Here is a 20,588-nt window from a genome sequence, read left to right on the forward strand (position 1 = left end):
TGGCAACATTCAAGGTCAGGTTGGCTGGGGCTCTGAGCAACCTGATCTGGTTAAAGCTGTCCCTGCTCACTGCAGGGGGGTTGGGCTAGATGACCTCTAAAGGTCCCTTCCAACCCAAAGCATTCTGTGATTCTATGAAATGAGCCAAATTCTGCCTCAGTCACACATGCATAAACCTAGTATTATCTCCACTGTGACAACTTTCCTTTGTTGTTACAGACTCCACAACAACTCCAGAACAACTTTTCTCAGTTTACGAAGAGAAGACGCAGGAGTCACAGGTCCAGCTGGAGAGCGGTACTAACTCAGTGATCACTTCCTCAACAGCTTGTGTTCCCTTTCACAGAGGTATCTGAATTCAACCTAGATACCAGAATGGAAATCTGAAGAGAACAGAGTTCTATTGTACAGAACCTTTCTGTACAAGATATAAGTAATAAGACAAAAACCTCTCTTAGTATTTGGGTATTTCCACTATTGTATTTGGAGGAGTCAGTAGGGGCACAGGTAATGAAAGAATACAGTCCATGTGTGCACAGAGTGGAGGGAAGGCAAGGGACAAGTTAACCAAAATTCATAGAACCCCAAGCAAGTTGAACTGCACGTTTTGCAGTAAACTTTTTTCCTCATTCCTGGCAAAATTCTGAATCTCCACTAGGTTCACTATTCCTCCAGCTAGAGACACAGCATCCTTTCCCAAGACCGAACTGGAACTATGACAATTTACACTAGCTAAGTGTCTGACAGATAATATGCAGTGTGTCTTATGGAAGATTTAAAAGGGTCTTACCGCAAGGATATCTGGGGAAGAAGGGAGTGGATGCAAAAGGGAATTAAATAACATAGCAATCCTGTCTCAATAAATAGCAGGAAACCAAGGGAGACAGCAGCTAGCAGGGCAGCATTCAGCTTCACTGCAGAAAAGGGACTGAAGAATCATGAATCAAAGGCAGCAAGTAAACAAAAGAGGGAAAAAAAAACAGGAAAGAAAAAGAAAATCACTGGCCTGGGTTACAGTGAGGGAGGGGAATCTCAAGTGCAACACCACACACTTGTGCTATGAAGGGGAAAGCCGTGGTGGAGCCTGTGCATCTGTGCATGGATGGGGAGGAACAGAATAAAGGGGTATATGCTTGTGTCCACCAGGTAAGTGAAAGACATAGTGGGCTGTTACGGGGTGGGTAGTCTTGAAGAGAGCGTGGGAGAGCAGTGATGGGGAGGGGAACAGGTGGAAGGGACAGGACGGCGCATTATGTTGTTCAGCAGGGGCTGGGGAAGGAGAAAAGGCAGAAGGGAAGGAAGTTCTTACCACATTTGGAAAGTCTGCCAGTCATCAACTCCATACAGTTAGTGGTGTCTGGATCATAGAACGGAAAGAGGAGGGAGGGAGGGAAAAACATAAAAAAAGGTTTCCATACCTCTGTGCATAAAGTAGTAACTTAGCACATTATTACCTGAAGCAGGAAACATATACACATCTTGGTCTTTACACAACCCAGGCCAAATTCTGCCACCCACTGTATGCCAGTGCAAACCTGGCTCTGTGACTGAGAGTGGATGCTGCTTCAGTTGCGCTGCTTCCACTCACCTCTTTATCATAGCTGTAGGTATTTATGAGATGTGGGAAATGTTCTGCCACCACATTAGCAAACTAAAAGCCTTGAATACATTGTTTCACCTCGCCAGCTTTGCAAGTTAGCCTGCAACAGCCAGGAAATGCCCAGCCAGCTGATCTACGTGCCTCAAAAATCTGGTGAGAGGGAGGAAATGCAGCACTGTGCTATTGGATATGAAATGAGAAGGCTACTTACACAGCTCAAAAACATCTTTTAGACCCCCAAGGATAATATCCAAGTGCTCAACATAACTCTGCCTCTCTCATTCACCTCTTGCTTTCAACATCACTATTCGCAGGTAACAGAATTACTTCTGTAAAGAGTGGCAGAATCTGGCCCTAAGACATTACTGTCCACTTTGTATATAGCTCCCATTGCCACAGCCTCTGAGTGCTTCTTACTCAGGTGTGATAAGCAGAAGGAGCTCTACATGTCAGCTTTAAAGCAGAAAGGACCAGCCCAGCTGGACACTTCCACGTGGAACCTGCTGGCAAGCCAGATCTGCTGCTGTCAGCCAGGATTCCCTTGAATTTCGGTTCTAAATCATTGCATCCATGAGTGCTGGACGATGGGGAGCACTTGCTGAGCAACAGTTAAAGCACTCAGTTTAGTCTCAGATCTCCTCTTGCCTGGCCTCTCGATGAACACTTGCGTATTCAAGAAACAGGCTTTTTGGAAACATGCACACATATGCTGAAAACTCCTAACTGCTAGGAAGCTCTAACTACTCCCTATCTGCTGAAAAGTCTGCAGGAGGGAGGGAAGGATAATTTCTCGGCATTCCTCCCCTTAAATGAGGGGATTCCTCCCCTTACTGAGAAAAGTAATTTCAAAAAAGGGGGAAGGGGTGCTGGATATGCTTGGGTAAGCTGAACCCATGCTAGAACAGCATGGATATGTATGTTTTCAAATGCAGCCAGGCCTGTGCTGCATAGATCATCTGGGATCATCATAGATCATCATAGATCATCTGGGAAAGCATGGAGTAGAGAGGGCAGGTGCTTGGTCCAGTGACACTGGTCAAAGCATCTAAGTAGCAGTTACATGCTCTCCATCCCCAAGGTTAGAGGTGGGCTGGCAGAGATGGGGAGATCAATGGGAGATAATAGCCATGGAAGGTCTCTCAGAAAGGCACAAGATTGAGAGAAAGAGAAAGGGGAAAAAGGAAGGAGGTGAAGGAGAAGAGAAGATTCAAGAATGGGAACAAGGTATCAGAGGTGTCAGAGAGGCCAGGAGTTTACCTGCCTTTGAAATTCTTCGGCTAGTCTGACTGAGTGAAGGCAGACTAAGCTCCCAAATACATTTCTCCCTGAAGATGCCTAACAGGTTTAAGAAGTGCCTACAGCCACTGATTGAGCCAACGACCAGAAGTCACAAGTTTGTATCATTTTTTTTCTTTAATAACTTGGAGAAGTTTGTTGTCTCATGCCTTTTAGTGGTTCCTGTCCAGCCCCCTCTGAGTCAACTACACCTTGTTGTAACGCAGTGTAATACAGTTCTATAGTGGTAGAGCTCAGAGTACTCACCCAATCATTAGCAGAACTTATGCTTTGAAAAAAACCCTAAGAGCAAGGAAAGTCTCAAATATGACTGAAAGATTGTTTCTGACTCCTGCTGGAAGCACCTGCAATTTTTCCCTCAAGTGCATCCAGACTGACTGGGTACACAGTAACTAGCAGTCTGTAAACAAAAAAGGTAGTATATGGATAATGTCAGAGTAGGTAAACATTGTGGCTGGTTTACTAAGATTCTCCTGAAATTGGTACTTCTGTTACCTTGTTAATTTCAACAAATTAAAAATAATCATGTCTCCTAAAGTTAATACTTCAGAATGCTGTCTTTTGTCTAAGTCACTTGCAGTCAGTATAGCTCTTTTTAGTATTTCATTTAAAGCTAATTGTGTAACAGGTCTACAAACATTAATTGTGTGATTAGAATAGAAACTGACAGATCTGCAACAGGAAAAAAGGATTGTAACATAGGCTTTTTGACAGCATAACATCTTGGGCTCTGTACCACTTTTTATTCCTAAAAAACTAAATTTTCAGGTTATAGAATTGGTTTTGATGGATAGGGAAAAACACAAACCGTTTTTTGAAATAGAAGACCACGGCAAAATACCAAAGGAACACTAATAGAACCTTTAATTTATCTTTCTTAAAACTTTTATGCACAACTATCATTTGCATTCTCTATATTGCCATGGCCAGTCCCAGGAACTGCACAGGAATTTCTTTTTATTTTTAATGTCTTTCCAAGACATGATCAGGTTGTTTTTCCCCCATTCCTAAGGCATAGCAAACATGAACACATCAGAAACAGTAGCTCATAGTGCATTGCTTGAAAGACTAATAGAGTTAATAAAAGCCTTCAGCTTCTCTGTTATAATAATTACTTCAATACTTCTTTCATTTCCATCATATTGTAACATCTGCTTTAGTAAATACTCTATATGATAAAATATTTCATCATTTTAAAGTAGAATTTTCATTCTAATTAGAAAGCCTTATATTCTTGGCAGTCAGCTTCTGCTCATGGATAATAATCCATAACCCAGTGACTGTGGGATCCAGGTGTTATGTGAGGTGAATAAAGCCAGGGTCCAAAGGCCTTGAGCTGTCTAAGAAGCATTGATGGGTCATGTAACTGCATTTTTAATGTGTGCTGTTTAATTTTTTAATTAAAGCATAGTGGCAGTGTCAGATCTCAGTCCTTCTGATGATAAGGCAATTCCTTATTTCATAGAGATTGCTGGCAGTCACTCACGCTTTGGATTTGACTAAGACTCTTTCAGAAATGACACCCAGTTCCGTTCATTAACAGATGGCAAATGCTTTGGTTAAAGTAAGATCTTCCTTCAAAAGGCCAAACAAGCTCTGAATCCCTTAAAAAATGCCAGTGTTCTGCTGAATTTTCTTTCCTGATTTTCTTTTTTCTTTAATTTCTGTGTTTCTAGCCTACATAAATTTCACAATCAAGCTGCCTGGTTTGTGATGCCTCTGATACCTCTGAGACTGAGACTTGTCCCAGCCCAGGAAATCTCACCCAAACAGCTGCTCTTCTGAGATCTCCAAATCCAGGGCTAGATCCCAGAAATCACTGAGCAACTCCTGCCAGATGCTTATACTCCCCAAGAAACATTTCCATTAAGGGAGATGATGTCAAGGGAGCCACCAGTTCCTCTGGTCCAAGGCAGTTATCCTTTAGATTGGGATTCCCCAGTGTTTGGGTGCTTATTTGAAATTCACTGTTCTCCTATCAAAACTCTGGAGAGCTTGGACTTTTTTCTACAGGCTTTATTTCAGGACTACTCAGTTAACTTTAATGAAGTCTGTTCAGTAATAATACTAAAGCTGTTTAGCAAAAAAATAGTGCTCTGCCAATCCAACCAGGGATTACACAGCACCTTTTGTAGGTGGGAACCATGATAGCAACATGAAGTGATTGCCCCAGACGCTACAACAGCGATAAGACATAAAGGATTGCACAAGAATGCAGGAAACAAGATAAACCTGGGACCTGGGTGAGACCAGGATAAAACTGACTTGCGGTCAAATTCCAAACTGGCATTTGCATGTTTTGAGCCTGCAGCTGGAAGTTTACCTTGCAAAGCACTTCATTTGCTCCTTACTCCCTTTTCTGTCTTGATGGTAAAGTCTTTCACACATTTGGAAACCGTAAGTTTCTTACTATTTTTTGTAGCAGATTAGTCAACCTACAGCTCTTGTGAGCCATAAAAATGAACACCCAGAATTCACAGATCAATACTCTAGTGAAGTTTCTTGAGTCACACGAACACGTTTTGCTTTTTGAGATGTACACCAGCACCGTAAAAGAGCCTGAGTGCATATACAGAAGATACAATGTGCAAGAATTTGTACTGCCCTATTTTGAAGCTGGATATGGTCTCTAAACACTTGTTTATGCTGATGAAAGGCATTTCCAGCAGTAACACTGAGATGCTCTGAACTTTGAGATGCTAATGGTTAAAATCTGTCATGAAGCCAATAAATATAATAAAGAAACAGAAAACCTATTACAAAGAAGTTATAAAGGCTATTTCTGTATTGCTGGTTGCCCAGAACATGGGAAAATGGGAAAAAATAAGAATATGCAGCACCCCACACTTAAAACCAAAGCCCAAAGAGGCAAGAAAATATTATGGAAATAACAATTGATACCCTGTGAATGATCACAGATGGCTTTTGCATGTCCGTATTCACCAGCTGTTTCTATTACTCTTTTGTGCAAAGGCATTGGAGGAAAACAGATTATGATTTAATGCAAAGAGTATTGGGCTAAAACAAAGGCACAAATCTGAGATTTTTTTTTCCATGGAGAGAGATCCTTTTATCTCATCAAACGGTAGTCCTGCCCAGGGATTACCTAAGTTCCTGGATGGAGCCATACATGGATGAGAGACAAGGCCGGCTGCTCTCATAGACAGCGATACTCACTCTTGATCCAAAAGGGACTGTCCTTTCATGGCCTCTTTGGGCTTAATGGATTTTGTGATACCAGTAACAAGAACATATGGACAGCTATTCTGGTTCAGATCAAAGACCAGAACCATCCAGTGCTCTGTCTCCATCAGCAGCCACACATAGATATGCAGGACTGTAACAGCAGGCCAAGCATGCAGAACACTTCTTCCTAACACTGCCTCACTCTCTCACCACTTTCAGGTCAGAGATTTCCTGAGCCTGCTGCAGTTTTTCTGTTTAGCCATCCTCATGGAGATTTCTCTTCCAGGGAGTTGTCCAGCCTCCCTGTGAGTAAGGAGTACTCAGGAGAAGCTGAGCACCTGCAAGCTCCTCACATTCACAATCTGCTTCAGCAAAGAGTTCTGCAGGTCTTACATTACATGAAGACACACCTTCCAATATTTTTTTGGTACATGGCTTCCACTAGTTTCATATGATGGCCTCTAGTTCTTTCATTGGGAAGAAAAAATGAACAATCAATCCCTAGCTACTTGTTCTATGGCAGTCAGGAGTCTGTAGACCTGGTATTGTCTCAGCAGTTATACCACAGAGGATTTTATGTCCTGAAACATTAAGGTACAAGGCTGATATGTTGCGCTAAATTTGGCCAACTGGAGAGTGGATTTTAGAAGTATTACATTAGCTTTTGGGATAGATTTTGTTTATTTACACACTTATTCAGGTAAGGGAGGGAAGCTATTTTCCTGCTTCAGAGTATGTCAGAAGAAATAAGCACAGCCAGTCTTAGGAAGGAAAAATGGAAGTGAATGGAGGAATATCCAGGGGGAAGGGAGATTATAAGGTGCTCAGGTGTGATGCAGAAACACATCTGCCTAATCAGGTACATATCAGGCTCACATACACACACACACACAGAAGCATGGGCAACACGACATCTACAAACACTGTTGTGAGCTGGAGGAAATGAGAAAGAGGAAAGTGCGTTCTGAAACCCAGGCAAGCCGGCTTAGTGGGCTGGCATGCTGCATAACAGATCAAAGAGGGGCAGGAGAGAGAATGACTATCAGTGCCATATGCTTAGACCTAATGGTCTTGCTGTTCTGCTTCATACTGCATTCATTCAATCTTCCCCTTCTGCAGGTCTCACTTTACATGCATGCACCTTTCAGAGATGGCTTTCATCATCCCACCTGTAATGGCATCTGAACTAAAAGGCAGGGGAGACAACTGCACAGAGGATATGTCTGTGCACAGTGAGCTAGGAAAATCTCCATTGCTGGTGAGGGCCAGCAGTATCCTCAGAGGTATGGAGGAGGAGAGTCAAAGTGAACTGCAAGCTCGTTCTGCCTACAGAGTATCCTCAAACCATGAACCTGAATAGGAGTCCAACAAGCACAATTCCTGTGAGGTGTTCAGGGCTGGGAATATGGGAGAAGAAGAGAAACAGAGAAGAATTTTCCTTGTTTCTAGTAAGAAATGCTGAGTAATTCCATGGCAATTTCTAGGAAGCTCTTGCATACATCTTCCCAACCACAGCCACCCAGCTAAGCAAGGTGCTGACTGTGAACTCCTGCTGTCCCTTTATCCTTTTATTTCCCCTTACTCTCTCACTGGCTGGGATGTGAACCACAGGGCCTCCCTACTTCGATGCACAGGTTGTCTCTTCTTGGTAACAATCTTTTTTCCCCCCCTTCCTTTTCTCTTCTCCTGGTACTCTGCTCCAACCTAAATTTTTCAGGTTAAATTACTTCTCTCGTTTTCAAGAGACTTGCATATTCCTGATCAGGTCAGGTGACATGATACAGGATAGTTTGGCCCCCTGTCTCTTGTGATCTGTCTTGCCTGGCTAACTCCCTGGCCAAGGGAGTTCTCATTTTTAGGTTTCAAGAGACCATTCATTTTGGTTTTGCTCCATGTGGAGTTATCCATTCCGCTCTGGCGTTGAAGATCAGGCTGGGTTTTCCCTGCTAGAACAACATGCTCTCATGTAGCTTTAGGCAGTAGAAAGAGGTTCTGTGTCTGTAGTATGATTTCTCCATTCCAGAACCAGAGCAAAACTGTAAGTCGGATACACTTCTCACAGCACAGTTTGCCCTAAACATCTCCCTGAGCCTTAGTCAGATGAATGTTTTTTATTCCTGCTATAATATGACTTTCTTAGGGAGATATCCTGCTTCACATGCAAGTGTGCAAGAGGGTCCAATCTAGAGAGCCTCAGTAGCTAGCACATACTAGGGTGAAGAAGTTAAGAGAGATCACTATGTTGTTTACTTTTTTAATAGTTTTTTCCTCACCAGAAAGCAATGGTACACTTCTTTCCCTAAGAAACAAGGAATGCTTGAACATTGTTCACACGGCATGGGTAATATGAACTGAACTCAAAGGATGCTTTTCTATCGAATTCCCCTCACTCCCACTTGGCCCCAGCATTTCCCAAGAGGAAGGACTGGCACAAAATTCTGTCTGCTTCCTTGAGTTTGATTTAATTTCAAAAGTCCAGACAGCAAAAACCTGAATCAACCCTAGTTCTAGTATCTTCACCTTTCCTGTTTCCTAACAGAATAACCCATGTGCTGGGCACCCTTGCAATCCAGCGTGCAGAAGGTCAGGCAATGCTGGAGGGCAAAGGCAAAGTGGAAAATAATATTTCCTGAACTGAGCATACTTCTCTGTCATGTAGTGAACATACACCCTTCTAGATGGAGTTATTTTATCTTCAACTGTTAAAACCACACTGTTAGACCAGAAGGATGTAACCCATATGTGCAATGAGCCAAGGACATCTGGGATTGAACTGCAGGATGCAATGCCGACTTCATTCCTCCACTTTTGTCTTGGCTGGTTCACACAAAGGTCAAGCACAGAATTTGGCTCTTATGTGTAATATTTAGTGACTACCTTTTCATCATCATACAATGGGAAAATTCTTCCCACCCCTCCAGCCTCTTTGTCTTCTTCCTGCAGCCTCTGCTCTCTGCCTTGCTCGCATTTCTTCCCTATATTTGTACATTCTTTCTGCTTCTCCCCATTTTTCCTTCCTTGAAGCACTCCCAATAGCTAAGCTTCCTTAAGTTTTCAATTTTCACCTTTTTCCTTTGTTCTGTTCTTTTAAAGGATAGACGAGTTAAGACTAATAGTTTCTTATTGTGTGTGTCACCACTAGTGTTCAGAGCGAACATTTGCTACATAATGGTGGGATGAGGCCAGTTTCTGTATTATCAATTCAGGCTGCCTGCAGATTCAGATTGATGTCATTGCACAGGGTCACACATGTAAGGTTTTCTCTACCACCATGAGGAATTGAAATTTACTTTAAAAATAGATAAAATATAGCTTCTGCAGAACCTTAGTATATGATTTGTGCTACCACAGTATTGGGCCACGAATTTGACCACACTACTGGAAACTATCAGCTACCTTCTGACCACCTAAAAATGCTGCTGTTAATGGCTAAGTTAAAAGTAGCTCTCAACTTTGTTCCGGGACCCTCTGAAGTTGGACATTCCTAAAGCATGCCTGAAGGGTTTGAAAATCAGATATCTTCTAGAGCATGTCCCTGTTCTGGGAGATTTCGGAGCCAGAGAAAATCTGGAAGTCCTATTGATGATGCAGCTTTTGATGGAGAAATGGGCAAATGGCTCTTTGGGCAGGAGGAGGGCAGAAGTTGTTCAACTGGGGAATGCGCTGGGAGCACTGGAGTGGGAATGAGAGAGGGAGGAGTAGGGTGGGTGCAGGGAGTGACTGCTCTGTCTGAATGGAGCTTGTTTCTTGCTGTAATCAGAGGGACGGCCTCCCTCAGCCTCCTGGTACTGAGAGGCACTTCACCTTCCTGTCCCTGCTGAAGCAAGGTGCTCAACAGTAGAAACTACTTACCTGATAACTGCTGCACTGAAGGCTGGTCATGTGTGCTTAACAACTGTGCCTGAATGGTTTCTACTACCCTCTTAAAACGACGGCTTGGACCTGTGAGGAGAGAAGAGGCACAAATGGCTGTGAGAGGAGCAGGAGCTGAATACTCATACAACCCAGGCTGGAGGGGAAGGATCACAAGCATCTTCCCTTCAGTCTTGTCCCCAAAAGTGTACTGGCAGTGTATCTGCCCTTCAGCCGAAGGCACAGCTTTGAGGAAATATTATGCAGGCCCCACGTTAACAGGGACTGTGGTGTGCTGGACTTAACAGGGGGAAGGGTGGCTTCTGCGGTCCTTTTGTAAAGACAGAAAAGGTGGGGTGGTTTTTGTTTGTTTGTTTTAACCCCTGTGGGGGGCATGTGGCCACCCGGAAGAAAAGCGTGATTGCCTGTTTCTGTCAGAAGAAAGAAACCGGTGGCCTCACAGTGCCCAGCTGAGACAGAGACCTTTGAGTGAAACAAGGAGACAGTACAGGGAGGTACCTCAAATCTGATGCACAGAGCAGCCATTTTAACACTAATCATGGTGGTAGCAACTTCACCTCTTTGGGAATCTCTTTCCCTCCTAGCATTTCCATCACTACCAACACCATTTTTGTTCCTGATGTCTTCCTTGCTCCCATCTGAATTTTCCCCTGAGGTCAAGACAGTTATATTCTTTCCCCTGGCAGAGCTCTCTTTGCAGGCCTCTGTATCAGCAAGGACAAAGCCAGCTTGCACCCATTTCACAGCTTTGCCATGGTTACCTGATAAGAGTGTGAAAGTGACAGAATAGATCCCATTCTCCTTCTGTGCCTCTCCCCCTTCTGTGTATGTTATGTCCACCTGGAACTTCACTGGCTTCTGGAAGACAGCAGGACCTCCTGTGGACTTATATTCTGCACGGAAACTTGTCTGTGAGATGACACTGTGACTGAGGCTTGGAATCTGAAACAGGTCGGTAGAAGGATATAGTAGAACCAGAGCACAAAGGGAACAAAATTGCATGACTTGATTTAGAACAATACACATTTCCAGAGTGGATAAGATTTGCTGGATTTGCTTCTGGACTTGAATTTGTAATGTATTCTTGTGAAATCAGTAAGAGTGTAGGTTGCTTGGCACCGCAGAAGAATGCACTGCTCCTTACAGGACTGACCTAAATTTAAAGGTTGAATATTGGTGGAATACTCAGCATGATTATAAATTTACACATTTTGCACAACTTCATACACTGAGTCTTTCCTTCCCTACTCATCTACCAGTTTTGAGAAATGCCTTTTGCTGACTGAAAACTGATATTAAGGGAAGGGGCAGAAAAGTCAGTGGGATATAAGACTGGATATAAAAAACCATCTGAGTAGCCTGGTCTGATCTCATAGCAGATCCTGTTTTGAGCAGGAGATCTCCTGAAGTCCTTTCCAACCTCAATTGTTTGGTGATTCTATGATACCAAACAGATGTCAGGACATGCAGCCGACACCTAGACAAGTGCCTGGGATACCTGCAGGGTAAGCATGCCTGCAAATAATTTACCCAAACCACAAATATCAATATGCAAAAGAACTTTGAGAAGCTTTCTGGTATCATCCAATATCTGTACCTGCAGACCCATGGTAGCATTTGATAAATGCCTAATTTTCAAGCAGTTACCATTTACAGTTCCTGCCAAAATTTAACACACTCATGTTCTATTTATTGCTTCATAAAGGACCAGATTAAAAAAAAAAAAACAACAAATCACTTTGAAATCTGGCCTCTAATTTAGAAGGAAAAATGAAGATAAGTTCTTTGAGAAGCTGACCTTAAGGACTTACTTAGCAGGCTGTGACAATGCAATTAAGTTTGAAGTTGGCTGTAAGAGACAATTCATAGGTTTTGTACACAAATCACTACATCACACCTCAACCCACACATGTGGAGTATGCACAGGATCACAAATATAGACAGCAGTGCACACTATACCACAATATAATCCCACAAGCACAGCTAAATGCATGAAACTGATACAATAACATGGCTGCTTCGAACCAATCTGAGAAGGATACCAGTGTCTGATGCATGCTACCATACTGCACTTGCTCCTTGTATGCCTGTACAGTTAAAAGGATTATGGCTAGTTTTTTGGAAGAAATTCATTGCAGCATCATAGAGACTAAAAAGGAGTGCAGTATTTTGTGGAAAACAATATCAATTCCACAAATGATATAAGAAATTAAGTCTCCTTCCTTAATTCTATTGAAAAAAGTCTTAATTATGTTGTCAACTGCCTTGAGTTGAAAAATCTCTCAACCTTACTGTTCTGACATTTTCTTCACCGATACTTCTAGACAGTGAGAATAAGGACTTTCTATAGGAAAAAAAAAATACAATTTCCCTCTGCTTTCCTAGTTTGTAAATAAACTGCTTCTGCAACAACTGATAACTCCAGTCACCAGAGGAAATTACCCTTCTTTCTGCCATACAGCATCAAAGAGGACATTTAAAGTAATAAATGCAAACGCAAGATAGGATTTTTGTCAGACTAAAGTGGTGGAGGGCATACCCAGCAGAGGGAGACACAGCCAGATGGTGACTGTAAAGTTAGTTTGACAAAGCAGCAAATCACTGTCTTGATACCGCACCAGCAGCGTGCTCTAAATGCAGTGATATTCCAAGCACTTGCAACCTGGAGACCCTGCCAAGAAGGCTGAAATGTTTTCTCACCTTAGAAAGTGTGGTCTACAGTTAGAAATTCAGAGTCCAGTGGAGGCCTGAATCAACAGGCCACGTAAATTAAATCCACAGAGGATGCATTTGAAGGAGCAGAGACCCTGCCCAGTAACATGTGGCACAAGGAGTTCTAGAACTGACCAGTGAGCAAGGCCTCCAAGAGGCAGTAACTTACTGAGAGGAAAGCGTGGACAATATCAGCCTTAATGGAGCTTAGTGGTTTATCCTTAATGACCACAAAAATCTGTTCTTCTTTCTCCAGGTTGATGAAGTTACCAAACCAGGATTTTTTGGCAAGCCTGATGTGAAGAGAAAGAGATGGTTTAGAATATTGAGCACTATTTCTTATATACCCCCAGCTAGAAAAAAATATTAAAACACACGCAAGGAAGTTTTGATAAGACTCCAGATGTGATACTATTACTAATAGTAAGTGGAAAACAGTATCAGAGAACATCCAGAACAACATTTCACTGGCATTTCACATTTAAGAGTGAAACCTGTTAAAATGACAGACCACACAGTGTTAGTCTGGCAGCATGTGTGACCAGCAATGAAAAATCAGGAGCAATGGTAACTCTTTTTGACTGAGCCAATATACCAACTAATACTGCATATATAAAGTGCATATAAGCCAGGGGACACATTTCTGGTTTGTCTCCAGGGATCTCTCAATTTCTTGTGACAATATGCAAATGCTGGTAACACAGGTATCTAAGTTCCTTCCCACCCAATTTCAACCCCTTTGGTGTTCTAGGACTGGAAAAGTTCCTTGTCTGAAGGTGTCCTGTTGGGCTGATAGTAAAATCACAGGATCTTGCTTTCTGAAGCAAGCTGTAGGTTTCACCAGACCTCCAAAGAGTCAGTGAATGAAATCCACTCCTACGCAGAGGGCCAGGACAAAGACTGTCCCATTCATTAGTCCCATTCAGGGTGTCTAGGCCATCCTACGAAGGAATGGATTTTCAGTACTAAGAGAGAAGATATCAACACCATACAAAACACACTTCAGGCTTTCCACTGACAGCAGTCCAACTTCGCAGTTCCTTTAAGCATCAGATGGTGATTTCATCACAAAATGAAACTGCTCTGTTTTTTCCCACTGACTGTATTCGCAAATGTTTGATTTTGCTTATTGTTTCACCATCTCAATGCACTTTGTTGACATTCCCTTTTAAGTTAAACAGTCTAAAGGAAAATTGAGGGACATGAATGTTATTGGGGGACACTATGCAGAACTTCAAGGTAGCACTCTGACAGGTGTGGTTTTGAGGGGAGAGAAGATGCTGTCAGACATGAGATATAGCCAAAGAATTGCCGGACCAACCTAAACCCAGGGAAAATTCCACTGAAATCAGCCATATTCTAGTAGGGAAGAATTTAGCATGAAAATGTCAGAAATGTAAAGCCCTGCCACCAAGAGACTGCAGTTCTTCCCTCTACAGGATACTTTATAATGCCATGACAAGTCCAGTTTGCAGTATGGCAAGTAATAGGCTTTCGCTTGTTTTGGCGGACATTCACCACTCAGTAGAAGAAGACAACCTCTCCAGACAAGGACAGCCATCTGCAAAAAGGATTACTATACATCAGCTTTCCAGCAAAGCAATAAACAGCTGGAGAGAGTTATTAGTACATTCACTTTCCGTGACAAAGACTCAGACTGAAGCAGAATAAGGAAGGGCAGAGACTAGGAGAGAGAGGAGCAAACTAGGAAGCTAATTTGAAGTCTAGACCTTCAGGATGAAGAACAAAGCTTGACCTCAGCAGTGTCCAGCAATTTGCACTCATTCCCCATTCCAGCGTACTCCATGAATCACACAACTGTCGTCTCACTGCCCATTTAATGCACACAGCAGAAAGACCACAACTGGAAGACAGCTCAGCTGTGCAAATAATAATTTGCTTCTACTTAGTGCAGGCAACCAAATATAAAAGTACAGAAAGATTCACTTGCAATTTGGTAAACCAGTGCCCCCCACTCAATTAAAGTGGGCTGGGAACCCGTCACTCCCTTAAACATTCATAGGCAGCTGTAACTAAGCCAGTGAGCCAGAGATTAGCACAGGGAGCAGTAAAGAGAAAGGGCCTCTCATTTAAATGGGCCGTTAAGGAGCCAGGGTTAGAGTGTGAAAGGAAATTACATACTAATTAGCTCATGTGTCTCGCACACACCATAACAACTCTGCAAGCCCCTGGAGAGCTGGGGCAATAGCTCCCTGCATGTAAAGGGTCTAGGCTCATTAGTAAATTAGCACCTGGTTATCCATCTAAAACGGCTGGTTGTCTTAGGCTTGTATGTATCATAATCTGAACTGGGGTTGGCTATATGGACTCCAGGGGCCCAGTGTATGTCACACATGGAAGCTGGGCCTGGAAAAAGTGTGCATATTTAATTGCAGGTCTGCCATGTTAAAATATGGCTTTTCATTTTTGTATTTTCATTAATGATTTTGTTGACCCTTCATTTATAGGTCTCTTAACAAGCACAGGTTAAAAGGGTCCCAGAACATAGGGAGGTTTTCTCCTGTTCAGCCTGGAAACTTGGTCTGGAGTCTCCAGAGTCCAGCTGGGCTCTTTTCTTTGGCAAGTTTATCACCAGTAATACTGACTCTGGAAGATTCAGTGATATCCTGGGCTACGCTCCAGCTTGTAAATCACTGGTATTCACTAAATAATTTTGCTGGTGTCTCATAAGATGGAATAGATGCCAGTGGCCTCCCCTGTTTTCAGAATGAACAGAATCAAGACATAGCAAACATGCACTGATTTTTCTCCACGAAACTGGCAGAACTAGCTGTGCTCATACACCCGGGGAATAGGCCCACTGAAGAAGAGGGGGCAGCTCTGAAGTAAAACGACACAATAAAGGCTTCCCCTCCTCTTAGAGGGTGTTAAGTGCTGTTAACTTGGGTTAAAATGGGTATGAATCAAGGATCCTCAGCACTCTGAATGATGAGTAAAAAATTTACTTAAAATTAACAATCTTCTCTTGTCATAGCAAACCTCCTAAGGGGGAGGGAGATAGGAGATATGTGTGGGAGGCTCAGTATGTAGATTACTCTAGGGAAACTAATCAGGTGTCCAGTTGATGAAAAAGCAAATAGATTAGCATGAAAATGGAGGCTGGTGCTTTATTACTTCACACTGAATTTCTCACTGCTATAATGTTGTTCCTATTCCTACTTTTAGAGTGTCTGACTGCATTGGCTTCTGGAGAGCCTCACTGTCTTCCCTATATGTTCCTGAGTCCATGGATCTGTAACCTCCAGAGGTTTAGCTGCTTGGCATAAATAACAGCATTTCTACTCAAGCAAATTCAGCTTTGCAGGTTGAAAGCAGGTGAAACTATGCTTCTTTAAATGTCATCCCTAACACATTTTCTAGGACTTTTTCCTATGAGAAAGAATAGCATTACCCAGACATGTCAAAGTGTATTACCTAATCATCGGGTTTGTTAAATGAACGGCAGTCATTAAAGAATGCTGCACCAGAGCAAGGACATGTATCTTTATTGCTCAACCCATGAGGTCAATACAGCTCTTGATAAGGATATCTTACTTCTTACAGAAAGGAAGAAAATACAAACATCTATTGTTAAAATATAATCCAGTTCATTATTTTTTATGACTTTTATTATGTTTACTGCAGGGTGCAGCCCAATTGAACTCATTAATTTGGCAATTATACAGAAAAAGAAAAAAGGGCCTTAGGCTTTGACTTGCATCCAAACTGCCTCAAATGACAGGCACTACTTCTCTACACCAGCTTTTAAAGAGTGAGTGGGAAGCAGAGAAGGCAATAAATTAACAGAAAAACTTCCACCAGCATACATGCAGGAAGAGAATTCTGAAGGTTTTCTGCTTTAAGGGCCTTAAAAACATTTGAGATGAGAGTATCATATATTTCTTTGATAAGGATCCGTTCATTTTATGAAATTCTCTCATGCCTCTCTATTAGTAAATGCTCCAAAGTGTTGAAATCAATGTATTCCATTTTTCTTCCTGGATTTCTTTTACTAACCTTTACTATTCCCTCCTTTTCCCTCTCCTGAAGTCTTTATCCCTCTTCATTCTGCAGCATTAGATATAGCATGCCCATCTTATACCAGATAAATGCCAGGCCTGGGGAAAGTTTTTAAGGCAATACCATTGTCACCAATTACAAAACTTTGGGCCCAAAATTTCCATCTACGACTCATGAATATTTCACACAAGTTATCTTGACAAAAGACCAAATTGCCTTGGTTGGCAGGGTAAGTCTACGGGCATTGGGTGCACAAACACAAGCTGTGAAAATAAAAAGGAATAATTTGGCATCTGTTGCATATATTAGGAAGTGTTTGGAGCAGCACTCTCTGGCAGGGACTTCCAAATCTGCCATGCAATGACGCACATTTGTGCAGTGAAATGGTTGAAATGTACACTGACTTTCAGGAATGAGTCTGGTGAATATGAAACAGCTTCTGCATGTCCCAGTGCTGCTACCCAGAATTAACACTGCATTTACTATCGCAGCCAAAGATTCCTCTGAATTATCTTAGCAGAGGCTTCTGCATGTTATCCTGAGGATGCAAACTCTCCCGTACTAAGAGGAAGACTTTTTAGTGCATAGTTAGTGCCAGTATAAGCCATTGACTGCCCTCTCCCCGAGAGTGATCTGCTTGACAACCAAATGAAAGAAGGGAGAAGGAACATATTACAAACCTAGTAAATTCAGCAAGCCATGAGAAAATCGAGAAGTGGGCCCATGTGAACCTCATGAGGTTCAACAACACCAAGTGCAAGGTCCTGCACCTGGGACTGGGCAACCCCCAATATCAATACAGGCTGGGGGATGAAGGGGTTGAGAACAGCCCTGCAGAGCAGGACTTGGGAGTACTGGTGGATGAAATACTGGACATGAGCCAACAATGTGCACTCGCAGCCCAGAAGGCCAGCCGTATCCTGGGCTGCATCAAAAGAAGTGTGTCCAGCAGGTCGAGGGAGGTGATTCTGCCCCTCTGCTCTGCACTGGTGAGACCCCACATGGAGCACTGCATCCAGCTCTGGAGTCCTCACCATAGAAATACATGGACCTGTTGGAGCGGGTCCAGAGGAGGGCCACAAAAATGGTCAGAGGGCTGGAGCACCTCTCCTGTGAGGCCAGGCTGAGAGAGTTGGAGTTGTTCAGCCTGGAGAGAGAAGGCTGCAGGGAGATCTTATTGCAGCCTTTCAGTACTGAAAGGGGGCCTATAAGAAAGATGGGGACAAATTTTTAGCAGGGCCTGCAGTGATAGAACAAGGGGTGATGGTTTAAAACTAAAAAAGGGTAGATTTAGACCAGATATAAGGAAGACATTTTTTACAATGAGGGTGGTGAAACACTGGAAGAGGTTGCCCAGAGAGGTGGAAGATGCCCCATCCCTGGAAACATTCAAGGTCAGGTTTACAGGGCTCTGAGCAACCTGATCTAGTTGAAGATGTCTCTGCTCACTGCAGGGGGGTTGGGCTAGATGACCTTTAAAGGTCCTTCCAACCCAAACTATTCTATGATTCTATGATTCTAAAATGAGGGGTTTACTGGGAGACTGTTTCATCACCTGCTGACCCCACTACCATTACTGAAGTATAGATTTTATCCAGGGTCCTTAGCAGAAGAACCATTTCACATCTCTATCCCACTCACAGTATAACAAGTTACAGTCAGATACTGTCCCAGAACAGGAACAGGTCACCCTATGACATTCAGGCAAGGAAATGACATTGGTATGTAGTAGAAAAAAAGTGGTGTACTGGCAGATTACTTACTCTGGGGATGATTCCGGGGTTAAATTAGACATCTCCTCTGGTGTAGGTACTGCCCATGCACACACAGCCAAAGAGAGGGAGGGAGAAAAGAAATTGATGATTCAGTACACCTTCAATTTTCTGCTTGTAGACCAATGAAACAATTCTGGCATAACACCCTCTTGCATTTGCCCACTGCCTCTGCAGACTAGTTCTGACATTTGAACATTGGTCATATGTCTCTAGATCACTGTATCTAATCAAGCACTGCATTTCAAGACTCACCCTACCCATCCTTAAATCATTATGTAATCTTGCACTGGCTTCAATGGTTTCTGGTTGAGACCCAAACGCTGTGCCAATTTGACTGCTTTACAATTGTTTCAAAGCCCAGCTGGATGCAGCTCAGTCACTGCTGCAGTTCTCTGCAGTTCTCTGACCATCTCAGAGACAATGTCCCTGACCATCACAGTTCAAAAATCTAACTCCTCCATGGCTGTAATCCTCCTTTCCCATGGGATCACATCCCAGTACTCTGTAAAACCACAGGGTGTTGGGTTAGCTGCTGCTGACATCTGAGGATAATGCATGTGACTTTGGGTGCCCTTTGCCTGAACGCAAAAAGCCACCTGGAGCTTGAAGAAGAAAATTTTGCACTTCTCAACACTCTAGAGACTCTGAAAACTGAAATAGGCCAGCAGCAGATATGAAACCACTGATTGTATTAAGGAGATTTTTACACCAATTACCAAAGGAGGTTAAAAAAAGCATTAACCGAGATCAAACAAACTGTGCTTCAGCCGGACAATTTCAGCCTATTGCCACTGGCTATCTTTTTTTCAGAAGAGGGCTCAGCCTGTGGCTACAGAGAGGCAGTGGAGTACAGCCATAGGGCAAATGGCAGAGCTCTAGGTTTGCTGACAAAATGAGTGGAGAAGATAAAATTCTCTGGGATAGTAAGAGCTGTATGGCTGGAGTATGAAGAAGGCTCAGGAGATGCTGTTGGAGCAGGTGCAGTGGCATGACAGAGCCTGCTCACACGTGCCTTGGGTTAGGGCTGGCTGACGCTATCACTCTCATTTTCAATAACAATATTTAGTCCTCAGTACATGAAGTTTGCAAAGCCACAGAGAGGTATCAACTTGCTGCTGAATGTCAGCCCAAATCAGAACCACCCTGTACATTTGGATGAGTACTCACCTTGCAATTTCCGGCGATGGAAGCGAGGAGACCCCAGGAAACTATTCTTGATAGAGTTGAGCCGTGTCCTCCATGGCATTCCTCCAATGCTGGGGCTGGATGGTGGTGTTGGGTTGGGTGTGCCTGCTGGGCTCTCCTTTGGCGTATGGACAGGTGTCCCCTTGGGGGTAGGGAGGGGACTTCCCCTTGGAGAGGGGTGAGGGGTGACCTGTATGATGGGGATAGATTTGGTGCTTGGGTCAGTACTAGAAGGGAGCAATCTAACAGGAGACATAGGGTTGGTCTGCACTTTAGGAACAGCCAGCTGTGGGTTAAAGCCGGCAGCAGGCGAGCGGCCCTGGGCATTCTGCACAGGAGTGTTCTGGGAAGAGGGAGCGCTGGTATTGCTGGTAGGGAGTGGGTTGGATTTAGTAGACTGGAGTGGTTTTTCGGCCAATTTGCTCTTGGATGGCAAAGTCTGCGTCTTTGGGTTGGGCTGAAGTGCTGGCTTTGGTTGGAGTACAAGTCCAGGCCTGGAGGCGTTCCTACAAGCATCAGGGTCCAAGGAGACTTGGGGTCGGGGAGAGAAAGGGAGGTCGGAGGTCTGAGGGGGGATGAAGAACTTTCTGATAGGCTACAAGACAGACGCAGAGTGTCCATGCACATCAAAAACAGTGAAATACGCATAGAGCGGGCGAGCAGAGAAAGGAAAGTCAGAATAAAATCCATCCAAGTCACAAAGATGCACATTGTCACAAGGAGACACAAGAGATGGAGGTGAAGGGGTAGTGGGGGGGAGGGATTTTGCAAAGAAACAAAAACGAACAAACAAACAAAAAACAAAAAAAAGACATGCAGTTAGCTGGGAACACAGCATAATCAACAGCAGCAGCAGCGGCAGCAGCAAGAACAACAGTGTCATAACAGGCTTCATCATATTAACCAACCACGTGTCAGCAAAGGAAAACAACAGAAAGAAA

The 20,588-nt window shown here is 43.3% G+C and overlaps 1 protein-coding gene across 1 annotated transcript in view; it reads right to left on the reverse strand.

Moving 5' to 3' along the window:
• BRSK2 (BR serine/threonine kinase 2) overlaps nt 1-20,588 on the reverse strand; it is a 334,509-nt gene that overhangs the window by 12,987 nt on the left and 300,934 nt on the right. The window contains 6 exon segments of the mRNA XM_075712067.1: nt 1,310-1,357; nt 9,935-10,024; nt 10,717-10,897; nt 12,837-12,960; nt 18,451-18,499; nt 19,630-20,242. Of these exon segments, the coding sequence (XP_075568182.1) occupies nt 1,310-1,357; nt 9,935-10,024; nt 10,717-10,897; nt 12,837-12,960; nt 18,451-18,499; nt 19,630-20,242 (1,105 nt within the window).

This window comes from Pelecanus crispus, chromosome 6 (assembly GCF_030463565.1).
Source record: "Pelecanus crispus isolate bPelCri1 chromosome 6, bPelCri1.pri, whole genome shotgun sequence".
NCBI lineage: Eukaryota > Metazoa > Chordata > Aves > Pelecaniformes > Pelecanidae > Pelecanus > Pelecanus crispus.